Source organism: Phasianus colchicus, chromosome 1, assembly GCF_987193195.1.
Source record: "Phasianus colchicus chromosome 1, bPhaCol1.hap1.1, whole genome shotgun sequence".
NCBI lineage: Eukaryota > Metazoa > Chordata > Aves > Galliformes > Phasianidae > Phasianus > Phasianus colchicus.
This window is the reverse complement of record NC_143436.1, coordinates 88,725,839-88,748,997: the sequence shown is the minus strand read 5'-3', so window position 1 is coordinate 88,748,997 and position 23,159 is coordinate 88,725,839. Positions and strand designations below refer to the sequence as shown.

The following is a 23,159-nucleotide window of genomic DNA, read 5'->3' as shown; positions in this document are numbered from 1 at the left end:
TCATCAGTACATCATGATTCTTAGCACCAGTATTAACTGTGAAGGTAACCTTTCTAAAGAAGAGCACAAAAAAAAAAAGGATATTTTCAAATGAGGACTGAGGAAGAATCTTGTTCAGTTCTTGTCACTGAGATTAATTGAACTAAACTTTTTTTTTTTTTTCTTTTGGAAATCTAGTTATTTGTATTTTTGCAAACTGGTATGCATGAAATGACCTGCAATTGACTGAAAAGGATCTGCAAGATATACTCATAAGTGAAGGGTTTTTCTCCTTCACATGTGTTTGGCTGGATTCCTCTCAGTGCAACTTAGCAACCTGAATAAAATAGTAATCAATTTATTTTTTATTTTTAAACAGACTAAGAAAAAGTACTTGGATCTTAGGTTGAGAGTGGATAGCTGTTAAAGTTATTACTGGCTATATTCACTGTCTTTATTGTTTTGTCATGTTTTCTTTTTCTTCTAGCTTTGAATAATTTAGATTGTAACTTGCACATCCTTACCATATTATTGAAATAGTACTTTGTTAATTCATAGAATGATAGAATTGCTTAGGTTGGAAAAGATCTTAAAGATCAAGTTCCATTATCGATGTTCCTGAGGATTCTAGCTTCTGTCCAAATTTAAAAATGAGATATATCAGTGAATTAAAGTGTCTCTTCATGTTTGTTTAGAATTTCCCTTTGCAAAGTGCTTCATGAAGCTTGACCTACCTATAATACAATTTTTAATCCACTTTGTAATGATTTCTATCTCATTTGTTTGACACAGATGGTTCACAAGCACCAGCCAGGCCCCCTAAACCACTTCCTCGGAGGACTGCACCAGAAATACACCACAGGAAAGCATTCAATTCTGACAGTTCCATGGAAAATGTGGATGCAAAAATTGCAAAACTAATGGGAGAAGGCTATTCCTTTGAAGAAGTCAAGAGGGCACTTGAAATTGCCCAGAATAATGTTGACGTGGCTCGTAGTATTTTAAGAGAATTTGTCTGTTTTCCTCCACCAGTCTCCCCACGTCTCAATCTATAGCAGTGTGAAGATTTTCTTGGAGCATGTGAATTCTACATATACATGTGTGGACTGGGAAATGAGAGGAAGAAGAGAAGAGAATATTTTTTCTTTCATCTTTAGCAGGAGGCTGTCTGTTTCCAGCCGTGCTCATGGCTGCTCTGATCAAGACTTATAAATATGCTGAGGCTTATGTATTTTTGCTAGCCATACTTTTTTAAATCAGGGTTGAACTGACAAAATAATTTAAAGAAGTTTACTTCCCTAGAACTTTTAATCTGTGAAATGCTTTTTCTTGTTTACAAGTTGATAAGTTACAGTTTTCTAGTTGATGTCTGTACTATGTTCCTGTTCATGTCCCCTTGTACTTTTGGTCAGTTCTGCTGTAGCATTCCCAACAGTTTCCATGCTGACCACCCCAACAACTAAATCATCACTTTCTAGAAATTCCGTGTTTGCTTTTTTTTTCTCTTACAAGATGCTTTAATTGTTTTTGCATTTCAGCTCAGCAAATGCAAAAGTATGTGGCCTTCACTACTGATTATTTTTTCATACGAGATTCCTTTGCTTTTGAGAGAGGAAATATCTGAATGTAAAATATGTTATGTCTATGAACTGCCTTTTTAAAGGTATTTTTGACAACAATGTTGGACAGCTTTCTGTTTAACATTAATTCCATGACCTATAATCCTCAAGGTCTTTTATCCGCTGCTTCTACAGTTAAGAACAAAAAATTCCAACCAACAGGGAAAAAAAAAAAAAAAACACTTCTTGCAGTGATACTGAGTTCTGACATGTAAAAGCTCTTTAAAAAATTATTTGATTACAAACGTTAAAAAAAAGCCCAAACACACATGACAGTACTGCATTTTGATTACACACTAATTGCACCTGTTGTCTGTGACCTATGTATTCTGAGGCATGCCAGACTAGAAGGAATCATCATTTTGAATCACTTCAATGGCGTTCAGGTAAATTCCAGTACAAGCTTCTGCAAAATTAATTTTGGAGTGATTATCCTGTGGTTCATTGTGGCTTGGAATTAGTTTGTATTAACTTGGAGACTTTTAAATTCTTGGTGCACTGTTGATTCCTAGTGCTACTGTAGCAGTATGTTTTGGAAAGTTCTTTAACAATCTCCTCCATACACTTTATTACTTTAAAGTGTGTTTCTAATGCCCAAATTCATTCATTCACTTTCCAGCTACTTAGCTTGAATGTTTCTTTGCTTTTGATGGCTAGTGATACTACAGGCTTTGTGTTATTTTTAAGCCCCAGTTGATGCAAGCTAAATTAAATATCTTCCTAACATTAGAAAAGTGACAACTATGTTCCTAGTGCTCTTGAAGTGTAGGGTCTAAATATTTCCAGTAGGAAATTGCTGCTTTCCTGTTTTTGTAGGAGAATTGGTAGCCTGCTCTTCTTCTATTACTGTTGAAAAGATAAAACCGTATGGTAGCTAGAGTATTTTCCATGTTTTGGGATGTGACCAGTATATGACAATTTTCACTTTGTGCTAAGCTACATTTGAGTCATATATTTATTGTTTCCTTTCAGCTGTCGTTTTTTTCCTTCACTCATGGCAAGTGATAGAAGTTGTACCACTTATGGGATCAGATCTCAGCAGCCAATACATTGGTTTTAAAAAATTTCAAATACAGAAAATGTCTGTATTGCAGGATCCAAAATAACTGGGAACACCCAGAGGAAATTGCTGTGATACCTCAAAGTCCATCGTTTCATCAAAGATCTTATTCTTAAAACTTGCTAAATAAATTATTTTGCAGTGTCACAAAGCATACTATATATCTATTGTTAATCTGCTGTGTTTCTGTGATAAAAGGTGATAAGGGGAATTGGATTGCAGGAAGGAGTTAAAGAGTTTTTTCTGCATTAAGTAAATAATGTTTAAATTTATGTTACAGAAAAGGTGCATTTACAACTTCATTTAAATGTTCATTGATTGCCTGCAGCTTATGGAAGGTTTTGTTTGAAGTTATCTTCTGTGCTTTTCATTCAAGTAATTCTCTCTCCTCTGTTTTGGAGGAATGTTTTATGCTTTCTTGAACTCTGTTGTTCATTTGTTTTGTTTACAGCATCACTTCAGCATTTTTGATAACTATAAATTCAAAGTGATTCATATCATTAAAAAAAAAAAAAACAGTACTTTTTTTTTTATAACTGAAATTACCTGTGTGGTTCCAGTATAACTGCCAGTTTGGCAGTGATGGCAATGAACAAAAGAAAGTTTTAAAGGGATGAGAGAAGAGTCTATAGATTATAAAGCAGAGCTCTCTATTCTTCTCATTTTTGTGCAGCATCTTAGTAAAATGAGACCTTTTTGTTTCGACTAGAGGCTGGAATTGCTGCCTGATAAATTAATGTTTTTAAATTTTTTTCATTCTGGTTGTGACCAGCAGTGACTTTTTTCCTTTTTTTTTCCTTTTTTTTCCTTTTTTTTTCCTTTTTTTTTCCTTTTTTTTCCTTTTTTTCCCCTTTTTTCCCCTTTTTTTCCCCTTTTTTTCCCCTTTTTTTCCCCTTTTTTTCCTTTTTTTTCCTTTTTTTTTCCTTTTTTTTTTCCCTTTTTTTCCCTTTTTTCTTTTTTTTCCCTTTTTTCTTTTTTTTCCCTTTTTCCCTTTTTCCCTTTTTCCCTTTTTCCCTTTTTCCCTTTTTCCCTTTTTCCCTTTTTCCCTTTTTCCCTTTTCCCTTTTTCCCTTTTTCCCTTTTTCCCTTTTTCCCTTTTTCCCTTTTTCCCTTTTTCCCTTTTTCCCTTTTTCCTTTTTTTTCCTTTTTTTTTCCTTTTTTTCCCTTTTTTTTTCCTTTTTTTTTCCTTTTTTTTTCCTTTTTTTTTCCTTTTTTTTTTCCTTTTTTTTCCCTTTTTTTTTTCCTTTTTTTTTTTCCTTTTCCCTTTTTCCTTTTCCTACATGTTAAAAAAGCTCAATGAGCAGTATTCTTAATGATGACTTAAAAAGAGTTCCTTTAATCCTTGAATGAGCATGCCATTAATGCTTCTAAGTTGTTGAATGTGAAGACTGTTTCAAACCTGTTTTGGTTGGCAATCAAGTCAAACAGTGAAATTGTTTTGCTAGAGTGTTGATGTTTACTCTGCAGAAATTAATAGGCTTAATTAATCTGACTACAGTGTAATTATGTAAACGTTTTTACCTTTTTAAAGACCTAAGGGTTTGAGTCTGGCAGTGTTATGCACGTATATAGCTTTAAGCAAACCTGGCTAGTGAGACTGCTTGAATGAGCAAAGTTGGTTAAATTTAGAAATGTGTGCTATAACGGTTAAGGCTACAGGAATATCTCTTCCAAATAAATGTCACTGAAGGCTTTTGACCACCATTCTGATGTCTGTAAGGCCTCACCTTTTATCTCCTCCTTGTGAAATTACTGCATTTCAAGCAAATTAGCTGAATTAATGCTCAGTATCTGAAGAGTACATCTGGCACGGATTTTTTTTCATAATCATGTGAATTTAGGAAGTTTTGTACCACGATCATTTCTTCTGTTTTATTTGTCATGTTTTCAGCTTGAAGTTTTACTTTGCACTGATCACTCTGACCTGAAAGCATTTAAATTTGTGTCTTAAAGCTTGACAAATTTTGAAGCAGATATGAATAGTGTATTCTAAGCAGATTCAGTTACTGCCTGCTGACCTGGAATTTAGTGTATATAGGAATGATTTCTTGAAAAAGGACTTTGTTAGTTTCCATTTTGAAGGTTTTTCTTCCAAATAACTATTTTATCTGAAAATGCCTTTTATAAACTTGTCTAACATGTGGCAAACTTAGTGATGTGTTCAATTAATTTATATTTTATTCAACATTCTTTTTTAATTTTGGTTACTATGTAAGCTCAAGTTCTTTATCTGTTCTTGTAAGGTATTTTATAAAATTAATGTTAACAGAATGTTGGGTTGCTCTGTGATTTTTCAAGACTGTGTCTTTCTATTGTTGAGTGTTAACACTTTTCATATGCTGGCGTAGAAACACAGACTACTCTATGTGGGTATCTTTTTACAATTTTTTTTACAATAAAGGGTAGTGAAGCACTGGAACAGGTTGCCCGGAGAGGTGGTGGAGTTCCTGGAGACATTAAAGGTTGGAAAGTTTAGAGTTCTGAGCAACTTGATCTAGCTGTCAGTGTCCCTGTTCATTGCTGCAGACCAGATGATCTTTAACAAGGTCCCTTCTAACTCATGTTGGAAGGGCTCTAATGTTTTGAGAAATCGTTTTTGATAAATCCAGTCATTTAATTCTGGACAAGTTATCTGCCTCAACTTATCAGTTACTATAAGTCTTCATCAGCAAAATCATAATTTTTTATTTTAAAACACTATGTGTTACTTTGGTAACAAAATACATGCCTAACTGCATTAATATTTGTTGAAAAAATGTTGGCTTTATTGTAATATCTGATGTGATAGTTTGACGTGATAGATGGAGCTATCTGTTACTTATGTAGAAGATAATTCTGTAATTCTGTCCTAGCAGTCCAAGTACCTCTGTCCTGATGGCATACAAGGTCTAATTGTTTTGAATCTCCAGAGTGTCTAGTGCAAATGAAGAGTGCCTGGGAAGATTAGTCCAATGTTCAGTTCCTTTGTCCTTCTCCATGAAGTGTTATGAAAGATGTCATTTTGAAATGAGATGCAGGGTCTTAGCAGCAGGGGGAAACGTGAAGTAACACTTCTCAGCACGATTTCTGATGTGAACAAAACAGCCAAAAACTTCGTAAGGATTTAAGTGGAAGCACTTAAATTTCACCAGCTTGTTTTTTGAAATATATATGTACCTGCTGATTTAGTGATGCTTGGGCCAAGTTCAGCCTTGCCCTTCCCTCCCTTCCTCCCTCGCATCATCCCTTTCTCTCTCTCCCATACACACACACAGCGTATCACTTGTTTGCCTCCTCATCTGTTCCCTTTAAGACTTTTCTTCTTTTCCCACCACAATTCTCTTTATGATGACATTGAACACCACAGCATCCATCTTTATGATCCTTTGCAGTTGCCCATCTCAGCTTGCGACCGCATGTGAATTTTCATACATCTGTATTTTCTTCTTGTAAGAACTCTGTTAATCTTGCCTGTCTCAGTTATTATACAAATTTCTTTGTGTCATATCTGAAGTGGCCCCTTTGAACGCAATCATGTAAAATCATTTCAGATTTCTGTGAGAAAGCCTGTTTTCTCTTTTATCATCAACAGAATTTTTTCCTGCTTCCTTCTCAGCCTGGAAATATGCTCTTGTGTTTCATGATGAATTTAGGTTATAAGTTTATCAGGGAAGGAGATGAAATACACTGCTTATTTCAGCAGATTCCTACTATGTTTCTGAGATGTGAAGAAAACAAACAAACAAACAAAACAATAAAGGCATCCTCTCCTAATAACAGTCCTTGTGTTTGAGATGACTTGTGTCCCAAAATGAAAGTTAAGACATTTATAGCACATGAGGTTTATGGCTTATAATGGTTATAATAATTGCATTTGGTTACTTCTAGAGTTGAGTGCGGTGCAAGTTGAAGGGGAAAAAAATGGATAAATAGTGTAAAAAATGTCAGTGAAATTGGGAAGTCACTTTCGGGTTAAGGTAACTAATTATCATCACTGGTTGGGATAAAAGACTTGGAAGTCAAATGATTGAATGAAATGATAATCACATAGCTTGACAATTCTCCCACAGAAAAGACAAAAACGCAACATCTGGATGATTGAGTCGGTTCCCTCCCAAGAGACCTTTATACTTCATTTGTCAGGTAACCTTACCTGTAGGTTGATTGTGATGATTATATGTTTGTAGCATTTTAGGTGAAACAGTGTTTGTGACATGACTGCAGATAGAGGGTTCCTGTTTCTGCATGCTGCTGCTGCTGCCTGAGGGGTACACATTAGAGTTTCCAAAATGTAACAGAAATTGGAATGTTCGCATTAGATCTCATACAAAAGTAGACTATTCACCCTGAAGAGATACCACAGAGACAAGACAGCTGCAGAGTGTGAGCAGAGTTACGAACACAGGAGCTGAGCAAACAAGTAGGTGGTGAAGGTGTTGTGTTAGAACCATGGTTTATTTGGGGAGGTAGCGGCAACAGCGGCATGGAGGGAGGAGTGGAAGAGATGGGGGGGAAAGTGTGGAATGAATTATGTGAGAGGACATGTAAAAGTTTGGATCAAACAGAAAAAAACACCCTATTAAAATGACTCAGTGTGTCAGAGTGTGAGTTGAGAAGGGAATCTCTGAGTTGTAAAGTGTGCACAGAGGTCACTGACACATTATTTTTGGGGCACAGTTGTCATATGGAAAGGACAGTATGTGCCTGTGTGTATCATTTCTCAGCAACCTGCACCTTACTTATCTCCCTTATTAACCTCTGTGTTTACTCTTACACCCCACACTATGTGGTCTTTGATACCACTCTGAAATTCTGTGTGGCAAACTGTTCAGTCAGTACTCAGGGCATCATGTCTTTCCAGTGGTTTAGCATGATGTTTTGTAGGCCCTTCCAGGCTCTCTGTTTTGAGATTTAGTGCTAGCAATAAAGCTGGCTTTGAATTAAACAGATTCGTCTTCAGACATTGGCACCCTTTCCTTTGATGTGTTGGTGTTGCTGACTAAATGGTGTCTGAGATTATAAGGAGAGACAGAATCTTAATTGTATCTATGATGTGAGATGCTAACCAATCAGGACACCACTGCAGGCTGTCAATCAGCTTTCAGACTGACTCTTGGTTTCCATTTTAACCACATCCCATACCAATTTGTAAGGACCTGAGACGAAATTAAATTTATCTGTGGCTTCATTCTTAAAGATGTGATATGCTTTTGACTTCTTACGGTCATGTAACTTGCAGCATCCATGTGTGGTACCATGAACATAATGCACTATGGAAACTGTTAAATTCAGCCTATCCTGAAATCCATGTCATTCCAATGCATAGTTAGGGGTTAATATAATTTGCCTTATGAAAGGTACAAGTTCCGTGATGGGTGCACAGAAGAAAGGCTATTTTTCTGAAGTATCTTGGAAGCAATAAATACAGCAGTGTGGACTAACAGCTAATACGTAGAGGTTTCTGTTTATGTAGAAACTAGTTTACCGTTGAGGATTGATTTTCTTGGTTGGTTGCCAGAAATTTGTTTTTTAATGGTCTGCTCTTATGGGACCTTGTATTATTTGCACTGTATCATCATTGTATTTGAGCTTTCTTCATTACAGTAATAACCACGCCTCTTGGCAGTGCTCGATCATCTCCCTTTCCAGACTAAGGTCTGTCAAGATAGCGGTATGAAATGTGTGGAGAGATGGTTGGTTGATTTGTTAGTAGCATGTGTTTGTGGGATAAAAGGGAATTCAGGAGAAGCATCTTTTTGTTTGTTTGTTTGTTTTATTCTATTTGAAGATGGTTCTTGATGTGAAATGACTTTTATCAATTTTTCAATTTTGGAAAGCTACTGCATGTTCCCTTAAAGGAAGGGAGATGCTCATACTATTTTTTCCTCTCTTCCTTATTTTTCAATATGTATATTGAGCAATGGTTTCGAGAGAGCCACATCTCCAGCTATTTTTTATTCTCCTTTGTTAATCAGCAATGAGGAGAAATTATACTGTTTATATAGTTGCTTAAGTGATGTCAACTTCAGGGTGCTTGTTCAACAGTTACATGTTTGAAGATGATGTTATCTACCTCTTGGTGAACAGACAGTGGCAACAGAGTAGAAACTTTCATTGAAGGAAATTGGGGAAGAAAGGATATTACAGAGGTAATACAAAGGAAGAAATTGAAGACAGATTAAGTAAACACTCTTAAGAAAAAATAAAAGGTTTATTCTCTGAACATTCTTTCACCAGAAGTAAAAAAAGAAATGTAAATAATATAATGAGCTAGAACACAAATGGTAGAGAGTTCGGCTTAATGATCTTATTTAAGGCTGCTTTAAATTAACAGCAGGTCTCCAACAGAAAGAATGGGTCTCTTATTTCTTCTCAATATTGTAACAAAAATATGCTTAGTTAACATCTTCTAAGAAAAGAAAATATACATAAACTTGAGTTTGATAGTGAAGAAGGCCTACTGACGTTCACCAAATCTTGCAAATGGATGAGTAGGTAAAGAAAACATAATTCGTTTTTCAGCAGTTTTGCATCAGAGCCTACTTTGGACAAAATATTAAATGTAGAAAGTGTTCAGACCTTGCTACAATGGAGGATCTCCTCTTAATTCTTTGGAAGGCTTCTAATATATATAAAAGTTACAGAGAGTGCATTTAAACTGGGACTGGAACTGTGTGTTACAGGAATATGAATTTAAGCCTTGCCCAGTCATAATTTCCCCTATATTAAGAATAATAAACCAGTAGTCCGCACTCCAGTTGCACATTCATTCATTCTTCCATGCAGAACTTGCAATAGACTGTTCTTTGAAATGAAAGTTAAATTTCTTTCTCAGTATTGAAATCTGGGTTTCACTTGTCAATGCAGTGTTAGAAATAATTTTCCAACTACAGAGTGGTCATATTGAGTTTCTGGTTTATACCCCTCACTGGCATTAATTCATACAGCCAGCAGGCATGCTGAAAGCTATTATTTCACAAATACAATGCAGTAATTTGGGGGGGGCAATTGAGATACCTTAATTTCAGGTGTTCCAGTTTCAAAAGCAACTTCCTGATCATCCAGCAGATTTTACAATGTCTCATTTGGAGCATTTAAAATTATCTGTGTGCCTAAAATCAGTAGCTGCTTTTACTATCATATTTTTAAAGCATTTAAACTGTAATGGTGCCTTCAGCAGATGTTCCAGTGTGTACAAGGCAGAAGGGGAGAGAGAAAGGCTGGAGATGCTCTCTTTCTAGTTCTATGTCTATAGTTTTTAATCTCTCTTAACTGTAGGAGACAGAATATTTGCTGTGATACTAGTAAAGCTTGTGTGAGTTTTATCACTCAAGAAGTATAATTTATGCATATTTCAGTTTTAATATGCAAATGTGTATGGAGATTGCAGGAAATTGTCATCCAGGCCAATAGGCTAGTTTACAAATGTACAAAGGAGAACTCTACTTCTGCATTTATGTGAGAAACTTACAAATAAATTGAGCAGTGCTCCATTTACATGTCGACTGAGTAAAATGTAGAGAGAGAGGGAGGTTCCAGGGGATAAAAAAGAAAACAGCCAGTAAGTTCAGAAATGCTTACCTGATCTCTGATCTGCATGGCAGCTAATTTGAAACGGCAATGACAGTCAGGTATTTTGGACTAGAGAATAAGAAATAAGGAGAAAGTCCTTATGATTTTGACACGTTTGCTTTCCACGTGTGTGCCAATGAATTGGGCCTTATTCAAATGAAGGAATCAATTTTACAAAGCCATAACCTGATAGGGAAGGATTAAGTTTACAGAGAAATTCTCTCTGGGAGAAGCATAGTTGTAGTGTAACTGCATGATGATTGAAATTTAAATACACATCATAAGAGTAACTCATTTATTTATACTTATAAAAGTGGAGGATGGCTTTGTACATGACACTGAAGAAGACCTACTGAAGACTCAAAGCACTTCTTTTTGTTCATTCTAGAGAATAAGAAATGTGACCTTCCTACAAAGCGTTGTGATCAAAGGGTGCTATGCCTGCCTTGGAATGATGGAAGAGAGGATTAAAGATTTGGTTTGCCCAAGCTTTCTCATTGGTAGTTTTGGATCATTTTGATTGATGAAATTTGATGAGTTTAGTTTAAAGAAAGAGTCAAACCATTGTGGATTAAGAGGAGTTCACAAGATTATTTCAAAGGGCAGGTGAAAAGGAAGACATTTGTATCCTTGCGCTGGGAATGCAAACTGCATGTGAGCCAATGGATGGGGCTTCTCATCAAGTGGGTGTCCACGGGTCATCTCCTTTCCTCCTCAATGATTCTTGCTCTTTCTCTGAGAGGTTCTTTTTTTTTTTTTTTTTTTTTCTCCACATAGTACATAGAAGGGTGGAAAGTTTCATGTAAAAGAAGATCCCAACAAATCTGCAGTGTGGTTAAGGGAGCTCAGTTTTTTTAAACATACCTTGCTAAAGCTCTTAGGATTCCGGCTCTCGCTGCAAGTTTCTGATTCTCAGGCTTCTGTCAAAGCACATCAGTGAAGGCGTAAGTGTCCCTCGCTTCTATTGATTTAACAGTCAGATTGGTAGAATTCAGTTACGCGTGCCAAAGACCTCATGACTTGAAATGAAAGGCAATTAGAAGGTGATGATCTGGGCTAAAGCCATTAAAGGAATTTATGCTCTAATTATTCTATGCACTTGTTTCAATTATCTTTTTTTCCTACTATATTAGAACAGATTTTTACTTCTTATTACACTCTTACCTTGCCTCAGAGAAAATTCTACTGCCTCAGAATCAGGACTTTTTTTTCTCCTAGAAAACTTGGAGCTCCGCGAGCTGGAAACTATCAGGATGCTGACACTTCAAAGTGGTATTTTTAGTTTGCTTTTTTTTGTCATCTTGGAGGGATTACAGAAAACACAAAAATGAAAAATAAGTTGCTAGTACTCCTGCTGTTTTCCTGATTGAGGACAAATGCTGTTGTTACAGTGGTGAGACAAAACCCCATTGAACTAGGTACTACACAAATGGAGACTACAAAGTAAAAGGCCAGGTCCTTCACCAATAATTTTATCTCTGATGTAAAGTGGAGACATATTAATACCCTACTGTAGAATAAAACACAAATAAAAAAGACCAAAGTTGAGAAAATAGATATAAATAAGCAAGTTAATAGCTCTCTGGGAACTGTTTTCTGTATATCAACAACTTTGAAAAGGTATTGTGGGAATTTCAATATGTTGAGTTATATTTGCAGATATTTGAGGAATACAACTAGATTTATTTTGCAGGCACTTGAAAAATGGCTGTGGGAAAATTCTTCTTTTTAGGATCTTTCTTAGTATCTTCATTTTCTCTTCGCTCAGTATTAGCACATGCACATTTCTGAATTAAACTCTTACATCTTGCTGCTCCCTCACTTTTTTAAATCTCATGCCTCGTGTTTTTTTCATGGTTTGCCTTATCTACTCTATAAACTTCCATCGCCCCTTTCTTTGCCCTTTTGGAAATTATTCCTGTGTTGTTAGGACTCTCTTCTGTACATTTTGAAATCTTGTGTTCCCTTGCTTGAAGCACCACAGCTGATGAGATCTCGTGCCAATTTCTTCAAGACCCTGGCATGTCACACTGATCTTCCTCCTCGGCTGCAGTTTGCGTTGTCTAGGAAAGTTCAGCTGCAGTGATGCTTTGCTTCTTTATTGCTCCTTCTTCCTTGCACAGCAAGTGGTTGTCTTGTCTTTTTTGTTCCTCAGTTGTTTCTGCCAGTAAAGGAAGCTGAAGTACCTGGCTCCCTTTAGCTTCCTTGCCAGCCGTGTAGTGTTGCTCTAAGTGCAGTCATTTCTTGTCTGGATGGTCAAATATCTATGCAGTACTGAGTAGCTTAAGCTTTTAAATGTGTCAGTGCTTTATATCTTTTCTTTTAGCATTTGGTGGCTGAATTCATACTTGTCCGTATGCATCCACAGTGCTGTCATCTCTTCAGTGTTCTTGATGCTGAATGATAGCTCTATTGGCAAAATGTCTTGAATTCAGGTTGTGAACATGTGGGATGTCCCAGATTAGGTTAAGGACTCTTAGGGGGTTTCAGGAAGAAGGCATGCTATAGTTTGTGGCAAGATGTGAGCAGCAGAAGCAACTTCTGTTCTGCGATGACTCCAAACAAACGATGCTGAGTGGGGCACCACCAGTATGACTACTTCTGTCAGTTTAAAGTTGTCACTTTTCCCTATTACTTGAAGGGAAGCTACAAAATTGAGGAATGTGCAGTTGCTAACCGAGCAAGAATTCCCATATTATTCCATGCTTCAGACCCTATCCTTATCCAAATTTTTCCTGACCTTAATCTGAGTTCCAGAAAAATGGTTAGTGGGCACTGTGTTGTCACATCTCTGGGAGCAGGTTTAAGCTGGTGATCTTGGCCCCTTGCTGTTAAAAGGGATTTTTGAGTTATTTATAATGAGAATGCAGACATTAGCATGTTCTGGGGCTTGCAATAAAGCACGACAGCCAGAAAAGCTGAAGTGCCTGCTGTTTTCTTGAAGTGGTCAGAGAATACAAATGGCAGAAGCTCATCTGCTTGACTTAGTGATTTTCTCCACAGCAACCATATTAACAACAAGTAGTTTGAGTTTTAACAGGAGCCCGCTGTCCTATTTGTATGAAAAACAGCTCAGTGTAAGAGCTTGAAGGTTGCGATAGTGCAGAGAAATGATAAAGAAAAGGGACTAATTTTTTAGGCTGGAAAAGTAAATACAGGTCCTTTGTTTTGTTTTTTCTCCTATATTTTTTTTCATCAATTCTTGGCAAATCTTAAGTTTTAAGAAATACAGTATATTTGAATGCTTTGAAGTGATACACCTTTTAAACTTGGTTGTTGCTCAACAGGGGAGGATTCCAGCTGCTTACCGTTATTTGAAAATTCTGTTTAATTGTATGCTTCCTCTTTCCTGGGACATCTGCACTATTTTAATTCATTTTTAAAAACAATCTCATGCATTGTTAGGCTGCAGGGGGTTGACGTTATGGCCCTGCCATGGAAATTTGCTTTGAATGTGCTTTGATGGAAGATTGACTTTGCAGCTGCTTTGGTTTCTGTCTGCTGCAGAAGGTGCTATTTGCATCCTGACTGCTGTTACTCCTGACAACAGAGTCTACATCCTCAGTAATTGGGATTTTTCCTTCAGTCCCCATCAAGCAAGAACGTGGACACGTTGCTCCTTCTTTTGTCTACTTACCTGTGCCAATCATATTCTTAAGGAAGATGAGTCACATCACTGCCCAAATATGTGGCCACAAGACTAAAAGCTTATTGGAAAGCAATGTTCAATTAAAGCAAGATCAAAGATGGAAAGGAGGGAGAATTGCAGCAGCACAGGTAATAAATGATAATGTTATGGCAAATATATAAAGCTGATGGGAAAGATTTATAGACCATTGAGACACTTTGAGGTAAATGTAATGACATGCTTTTGATGAAAGACTGATTCTTTTCTCTTTGCTTTTTCTTAGGAAAAAAGAAAACTAGCTGGAGGGAAGCTAGATCGGACAAAAAATGCAATAGTAGGAGGCAGAGGAAGGGGGAAGGTAAAATAGAAGAGTCTTCTTGCTTGTTGTTTCTGTCGATAAAAGAAGAAACAACAACCAAAAAAAGCAGTTTTCCAGAAACTGATTCCTGAGTATACACCGCACTTTCCACACCTGGACTATTTAGCTCAGTTAGACTCAGTACCAGTACAGAGTCAGGGTGCTCACTGCACTCACTTCAGCACTGGTTTCATTCTACTCTTTCTCTTTGTGAAGATCCTTCTATCAGCATTCAGAATTGATTGAATGCATGGATTGCATTTTCCCCCCTCCACTTCCAAGCTGTTCAACCAAAAGTCTTACCAGAAGCATGCATCCTGCAATACAAGGGGCTTCTGTCCTTCTCTGACGGAGCTTTGTGCTGAGTTGAACACACCTGCACAGACAAGGCACTGTGTGTACACAGCATGGCATAAAGCTTTTCCAAAAAATCCAGCTCCCGGCACCTTCAGTCCATCCTTTGTGTGTGTGTGTGTGCATGAGGACACATCCTCCAGAGTGTAGAGGATTTTCAGCATATGCATATACATATATGTGTATATATATCTAAAACCCTGAAATAAAACATGTATGCAGCCAACTCTCTATTTCAGGAAAGCATAGGAACTGTTCTTCAAATGTATAGCAAACATAAGACAAGTGGTACTTCCCGCAGGATCACTTGCATGCACAAGCCATCCCACATCATGGTAGGTGGCAGAGAGGAGAGGGGCTGTGGGGCCTTGTGAGAGAACACAGCTATAGGAGAAGAGGCTTGGAGCTGTGCTGCTGAGTGAATTTAAGTTGTCCCATGTTTTAACCAGAGATAGCACAGGCTTGACTTTCAGAGTTGCCAAGCACTTCTGTCTCCTTTTGCCTTGAGTTTGAGCTGCAGCAGCACATGCTCCTTTGTAACAGAGTCTCAAATTATAGAAAAAAGGTTCATTTCTCATAAATGGTGGCCCCACGTTTCAGTGGTCATATTGTAGTGTGATGAGCCTAAATCAAGGCAGTGTGGATTAAGCTACCTCTCTAATTTTCCAGCTCACTATTCAAGGGTGTTTGTCAATCTAAAACTCATTTACAGCCTTCACAGTATTGTCTTTTATTAAAATTCCTTTGAAATTCTTATCCATTATCTTGGCATTCTTCAGAGGGTATGATTATGCCCCAAAGTATGGTTGAACAGGTTCCCTCATATGAATGACAACTTCTAACCCTCCTCTGTAAGTAATGGTTCAATTTCTCTGAGTTGTCTTTTTTTTTCTTCTTTCCATTTGATATCTTGGGACATATTCCTACCAATCTGAATCTAAATGAGGCAGACAGTTAACTTTGATTTGCTTCTGTTCCTTCCCATCTACACAAAATAGCTTGCATTAATCATATTAATAAAAAATGGCATTAAAATTACCAAGTTTTAAGAAGGCACAAGATGGTGATATTACCCACCAAGTTGCAAGTCATTGTGCATGCATATTAATTACAAGTTGTCTTAGATTTCAGCAAAAACTCAAAGGAATAACATTTTTCCCTGTATGTTGTTTTTAATTTTGGGAAGCTCTCTTGTAATGCAAAATGCATCCCATCCTAATGCGGTTGTCTAATCACGGCATGTTTTAATTCTGATAGATGACCCCTGAATGCTTTGAATCTACTAAGATTCACAGCAATTAGAATAATTTTCTAATACTTTGTTTCCCGAGCTGTTCATGGTGACGTCCATCTATCATCAGATGGATTTGTTTACTCATTCAAATCAAGTAATTTGAATTGGAAGCTTATATTTGTCGCTGTGTGATGGAGGGACTGTTATCATTTATTTCACTCTCATCACTGCTCCCTCTTTTTGAGGGGTTGTGCTCTGAAGAAGCACACATTTTTCAGGAAGATTTGAAGCCCTTCCTCCTTCAGTCTCCAAGCAGGAGCACTGACTCAGTGCTTGTGTTAAGAGTCTCCGCATCCATCCTGGATGCCAGCTAGGTGGATATTGGGAGCACAAGATAGAATTCACCAGGCATTTTCTTTTTTTTCTTCTCTTCCACTTTTCTCTCTCCTTTCTCTTTTTACTCTAATGCTTCTTTGTGCGTACAAATATAAAGCGCTTTCAGTGTGGAATATTTTTGGAAAGTAAAATTTTTGGCTGTATAAAACAAGACAGTGTTGAAGAAGTTCATCGCCTGTACTCTCCAGGTAACCTGTCATTTCTGTCCTGCCTCTGTCATTCTTTATCTGTCCTTGGAGGAGCAGCATCTCCTTTCTCAGTAGCACTTCCCTGTCTTATCAGTGTTTGCTCGTACCCTTTCCCTGTCCTGTTGTTTTCTTTCACCACTTTGCATGTTAGGTCTGTCCTTTCATATCTCTGCTCCTCACTCTCAGTTTTCCTCCCCTTCTTTCTCTGGAATACATTTTCCCCTACTTTGCTTTTTGTTGCTCGCATCCCTCCATGCCAACACACCTCATGCTGGGACTGTGTAACGCTCCATCCCACCTTCCCTCCAGAGGCTCCTGTCACAGGGCTTCCTCTTCATCACTGACCCCCAGCAGCAGATGCTATAGCACAGAGCAGCAGGATCTTCTCACGTTGCCATGCAAGGCAAGAGGCTGCTCACACTCAAACACCTCAGCTTTATCAACTCTTCAGTGCAGGGAGGCAGTTAAGTAATAGCTGCCAGCCCAAAAGGAAGCAGCAATAGCCTTGTCTCTCTGGGCAGGGAACTGGAGGAACAGCTGGAATCCAGCACGCGCCTTTGTCTGGCATATGTTGGATGGAGCTCCATCAGCCAGCAGGCTGAGCGAGCGTAAGGAGCACAGTCTGCAAAGCAGCACCCTAGCCTTGCCCTCTAGCATGATGTTTGTAAGGCTTTGCTCATTCGTGGATGGTTTCACTCGTTATTTGAGAGGTGATGAAACCACATCCTAGCCAAAGACAAGGTGGGAAGCCTGTGCCACCATTCGCCAGTGTCTGGATGTATGTGGTGAGCCCAGGAGGTTCCTGATGTGAAAAACTGAAAAGGGATAATTTCTTCCTGAGCAGGTTAATAATCAGATCATATTAACAAGTAAAATTTGATTAGGCTTCTGATTAGGAAGGAGTAAGCCAGAAGTTTGAAGCTTGTTGTGTCAACAGAGCAGATTAGCTTCAGTATGACGTTCTGCTTTCATTAAGAAATTGGTAATAAAATTATAGCATCTGAATTCCCCATGAGATTCTGAACATGATGCAGTGCTTTGAGATGATGGCTAAATGTTACAGGATAGCACACTGGGACTTTTACTCAACAACCAGGTAAAAGCGTGTCAAATCATTTAATTGCAATAAAAATAGTAATGAGGGGCCATGCACGTGTAATCTCTGACTTTAATAAATGATTTCACAGTTCAATGTTTGAAAAAATCTGCTGGGTTGCTGTTTGGCTGTGGGCAGGGCCCTGAGTATACTATGGTACAAGGCTTTATTTGCTGAATATAGCAGTCAAACAGTGGCCACACAGTCACAGACTGTAGCCCTGTTCAGTGTTGAAAAAGTTCTGAGCAGTTCTGACAGTTGAACCTTTTCGTTAGAAAGCGTTACGTTAAATTATGTCACCTGCACTTCATGAATGGGTTAATTAAGTGCAATAAGTAACCACCAACGTAGTATTATCTAAATGGTAATGGAGTTTAAGTTTTGGCAGAGAGCAGATTTTAGAAGAAAAGGGAGAAAATCATTATTGTACATCTTGTCATAGAGCTGGGTTCTCTCAGCAAGTTTAGGGATGGCCAGCAGAACTCTACGCACCGACCTGTTGTTGTTCTCCTTGCATTCATTCAAACCAGTGTAACACACCTTCAGTGTATCAGCTGGAAAGCTGTTAAAAACATATTGTAAGTGCCTAACATATTTAGGAACACAAGTAATGCTTAGCTTACATTTCTCATCAGAATAGGATCTGGTGCCAGCGTGATGAATCATAGACTGCTCAGCATCAGTAAGGGGGAAAAAAAAAACAAACAAACAACCATTAATGCTGCCTTGCTCTACAGGCACCGGGGCTGTACTGAGAGGAAATGATCTTTGGTGTGAGAGGAGACAGACTACAAATTCCAACCACAAACTTCCACCTGCTGTCAAGAGTGATTACGGATCAGAAGAGTGTGCTGTGACGATTGCTTGATCTTTGTGGCTAGTAAGTTAACTACCTACAGTTAAAACCCTATTAATATTAACTATGATGTTTTGTTCCATACCTAACGCTTTCCCCTGTTAAAATAATGTCCCCCATGGGACATTCCGCTCTCCAAGCACACTCACTCATGTGAGACGTGTGAGAGGCTGAGAGCAGCTCCCTGCTCACAGCAGTCAGCTTTGCTCACTCACGGTGGTTACTTCAGGTGTTGGTACAAATGGCTTTGAACATTCTCTACGCAGTGTTTTACTGCTAAGTATTATAGAACATTGTTAATGATACTCTATCTGCTTCATTTAGGGATATGGGAACCAACATTTCCACTTCCTCTTAGAATTGCAGCTTTTTGGATTTAGATTGTTTAGATTTACATTGACATGGTTTCTGTGCTGTATTCTGCTACAGTATTAGAGCTGGACAACTCCCATCTGTTTGTTTCAAAAATGATTCATTTGGCTGTGCCTCTGTGGGCATTCAGATTCCTTTGAGTTGTCCTTTGTGAGCAACATATGCTCCTGGAATACCAGGTCTCCTATTCTAAGGGCTCTGCAGGAAACCCCAGGACTGTCCAAAGAACATATCAAGGGCAGTGCTTTGCGATCTACCATCTGAATGAGAACAGGATGGTGTCTGAGAGTGGAAACAGTCATATGCACACTCTTCATGCAGTATGTAGAAAAGTGCTTGTATTTAACGGGAACGAGGTAGTGGTCATCAAGGCTGAAGCTGTGTTTTGTCTTAGACTTCATACCATGCTGTGAACTATTTGGGATCAATGGAGAAGTAATGGGAGCAAGTTGTGTATGTGGGAGAAAACTGGGCATATTAAAAGAGGCATAAGGAGAGCAAAAAAGATGTGCTTAGAAATGGAAAGAAAGAAAAATCTGATGAAAAGTCAGATAAAGAATAAAAAGTGAGCAGATGTTCCAGCTGTTGGATTATGAACTTCCACAGGTGATAGTGTCACAGAAGGTAACAGATGCTGGAGAGAACCCCTAGGAAACCTCTCTGGACAATATGTCAAGTCTGCTTTAGAATGGCCTGGAGTAGTATGGGAAGACCAAAGAGGATAAATTGCACCCTAATGTTAAACAGTGTGGGGAGAAGAGTGACAGATGTATATTTCAGTAGTTCTGTGCATTTAGGTATGAGAAGTAGCCTTGTAGTTTTGTCTGACAGCAAGCCAAATAATACAAATATAAATTGGTAACAGTAGTCTGCTTATTATTATTTAGGCTGAATCCCTGCTTAAAGGTGATGTATTTAAAGGAAAGCTTTGTTAGATCCCAGTTGTAGTTCACCAATTTCTACACAGTCAAAACTGTTTCAGACTCTTGTACTTCCTGGCACATTTTTGGGGGTTCAGATTTGTTTCATATTATGGTGTCTGTTTGGTTTCCTTTGCAAATTTTTGTGGGGAATTTTATAAATCATCTTTCCAAATCTGTTTGAATGCTTTATAGCTACCATTGCCTTCAGTGCATTTTTTTTTTCTGGATAATCTGTCATTTTCTCCTGTGAAATCTTCAGATGTTGCTTTAGTTTGTTTTTCAGAAAGCTCTTGTTCCTCATCTAACTTCCTTTGTGTCTTTCCTAGTGATTTTTGGTCAGCGTCAATGTGTTCTGGGTAACTTCATTACTTGTTCCATCTTGGTTCCTTAGTTTCTGACACTTCCTCTCTGACCACCTCTGTCCTGCTGCGTTGGCTTTTGAATTAGCCACAACATAGTAGTGAATCAGCATCAGTAAGACAGAATGAGTATGCTGGTGTAATATTTTCATACCAAAATTTTCTTCAGGATGTGGAAACAGAGAGGATGTTTTCCCAAACAGAAATTCTATTTCTTTTGCTGCTTAATGTAGCCTTGTACCCTGTTTTTTTTTTGTTGTTTTTTTTTCCATGCCTCTTCCACACACCCTGCCAGCAGGAAATGCCATGCCTTGTGTTCCAGGCAGATTCACAAGAGATGGTGAATAATGCATTTTTATGCTGGAATACTTATCATACTTGTGTTGTCTGGTGTCAAGATCCAGCTGGATGAAAGAACCAAATGCATTAAAATATCATTTGTGATAGGTTTATTAGTTAATAGTACCTTTAAATGCATTTGAATACTTTTCACATGTAAATTTATGTAAATGTATTTTGCTCTGGAAACCAAATTATTATAACAAAGGCAGTCTTAGGTAGTGTGAAAAAGCCAAACTGTTTGTGTTTGGTCACAGTCCTGGAGCTGAACAGGCTTCAACCTTCTGTATAGATCACAAGGCAGCCTTTTTTCCACTCAGTCCATTTCTGAACCCTGAGTTGAACTTTAATGAATGGAGAAGTGCAAATGTTTAACATATTCTCTTGGTATCTGTTGCTGGGAGGGGGCTGGGCTGTGCCTCAGCAAGGGCTGCTCCAGCTGCTGCTTCTGCTTCAGCTCTCAGACCTCCCCGACCATTCAGGAAGCAAATAGATCCTGCTTAACCCCAACTGCCTGCACACTTTCCATAATGGTTAGGGTTACATTTTAGTGTTTAAATCTCTGTCCTGCTGCAACTGGAACTAGATGAATGTTTTAATTTGTTACTTTTACCTCTGCCTGATGCTAAGGATTTCTCCCTCTAGAGCTGCATGAAGAGATTCGACGGCTTCCTTCATTGGAGATAAAAGGCCACTGAGGCTAGCAGCTTTATTAGGGATGCCTGCATATGTTGGATCCAGATCTGTTCCTGGGGATAGCTATTAGCATCATACAGCTAGTGTAAATGTAGCAAAGTGTATAGAAGAGGGTGTAGCAAAGAGAGTAGAAGAGAGGAGAAATGTTTGAATAAGCACTCCAGAGAGAGCATCAGAGACAGCATGTGGATGGAACACTGCACTTAAGGTATATCATTAAAGGCTGTGATCACAGCAACGTTATCATCTGTCTTTTTTTTTTTTTTCTATTTCTTGAAAGATTTTGCACTTTCAGTGAGTTACGCTCTTAATTCTGTGTAACCTTCCTTTCTCTCCCTCACCCCTTTTTCGAAAGACCAGATGACAGATTTCTCAGGCCAGCAACAGTGCAGACGGAGGTGGTCCATGAATATCACTCTTCTGAAGAGCTTCTCACTACTGCCAGCTCTGGTTGCTAAACTTCTCGCCCTTACCTGACATAAATCTCAGGGAAAAAATCTGCTTTCTCATTATTGTGGTTTGGCAATGTATATTTTGAATTAGGAAAACCTGGGACCTGGCACTCAGCAGAAGACATTCTTTACCAAGAGAGTGGTGAGGTGCTGGAACAGGCTGCCCAGAGAGGTTGTGGATACCCTGTCTCTGGGGTGTTCATGGCCAGGTTGGATGGGGCCCTGGGCAGCCTGGTCTAGTATAATGTGTGGAGGTTGGTGGCCCTGCATGCGGCAATAGGATCTTGATGGTCCTTGAGGTCCCTTCCAACCCAAGCCATTCTATTATTCTATGAAGACATGCAGCAAAACTGGACTGTGCTGCAAAATGAATTCCTTCCACGTACAGCAGCTTGGGGTTAGAAAGGCGCCGCACATGTAATTGGAATTGTGTTATTCTACCCACTGGTAATCTCGGTAACTCCAGTTTTATCATCACATAAAGTCTTTCTGGTCTGATTCCCCCATCCTGTTTCTTTTGCTTTGGTCACTTGCATTTATCTCTGCTTACCTTCCTTACACTCAAGGAAATGAGTGTGATATTTCTTTGTTTGCATTAATAAAAACAGAGAGCACTTTTATATCAACAATGCTGAAATTGAATTTGTGGAAATATTTTATCTATATGAGGTTTTGTTCGATTCTTTAATTCATTTCATTTCCTGAATTTAGATTCAATTACTCTCTTCCTTTCAAATGCACTCTGTTGGCAGCACTGGGCTCGCCCATCTTCTGACAGCTGCAAATGGTAATGAAATCTCGGAGCTGGTACGTAGATATGATCAAACAATTGCAACAGCATCTGAATGTGTGTGTTTGCTCACTGGCTCTGGGGAACTCAAATTGCCATCAGTGACATACTTGTGCAGTGGTTACTTCCCTGCTTTGGTGAGAACCCTGTGAGGGGAAAAAAAGAATCAGGAGAGATGGTTTGAGGTCACAGAGGCATTGCGGCACTTCTGGATTTGCAGTTCACCTGTTTTAATGTGAACTGCATTACACAGACTGTTTTTCTGAGTGAGGTTAGAATCGTAGAATTGTTCAGGTTGGAAAAGACCTTAAAGATCATTGAGTCCAACCACAACCTAACCATACTACCCTAACTCTAACAACCCTCCGCTAAATCACGTCCCTGAGCACCACATCCAAGCAGTTTTTAAACACATCCAGGGATGGTGACTCAACCACCTCCCTGGGGAGCCTCTTCCAGCAATTAACATCCTTTTCTGTAAAGAAGTTTTTCCTGATATCCAACCTAAACTTACGCTGGCACAACTTGAGGCCATTTCCCCTCATCCTGTCACCATTTAGAAGAGACCAACCGTGCTCTCACTGTAAGCACCTTTCAGATATTGGAAGAGAGCAGTAAGGTCTCCCCTCAGCCTCATTTTCCCCAGACTGAACAGCCCCAGTTCCTTCATTCTCTCCTCATAGAGCATATTCTCCGAGCCCTTCACAAGACTTGTTGCCCTTCTTTGGACCAGGTTTGGACTAAAAGACAGAGAAAGTTTTAAAGGTGAGAAAGTAAATGGATGGAAATGACTTTAAAGTAAACTGGATCTGTTCTTAAAGCAGTAGGGTGCTACCTTTCCCCTCAGGTCCCTCTCAAGCACAGGACTGGGCAGTCTGCAATAGTCCTTGTATCACAGCTACATGAGCTG

At 38.6% G+C, this 23,159-nt stretch overlaps 1 protein-coding gene across 5 annotated transcripts in view; it reads left to right on the top strand.

Moving 5' to 3' along the window:
- Positions 1-6,319, top strand: part of CBLB (Cbl proto-oncogene B) — a 125,588-nt gene extending 119,269 nt beyond the window's left edge. For all 5 annotated transcript variants that reach the window (XM_031613077.2, XM_031613076.2, XM_031613079.2 and 2 more), the window contains one exon: positions 772-6,319. In XM_031613077.2, coding sequence (XP_031468937.2) covers positions 772-1,034 — 263 coding nt within the window. In that variant the 3' untranslated portion in view covers positions 1,035-6,319. The remainder of the gene's footprint in view (positions 1-771) is intronic.
- Positions 6,320-23,159: the final 16,840 nt, after the last annotated feature.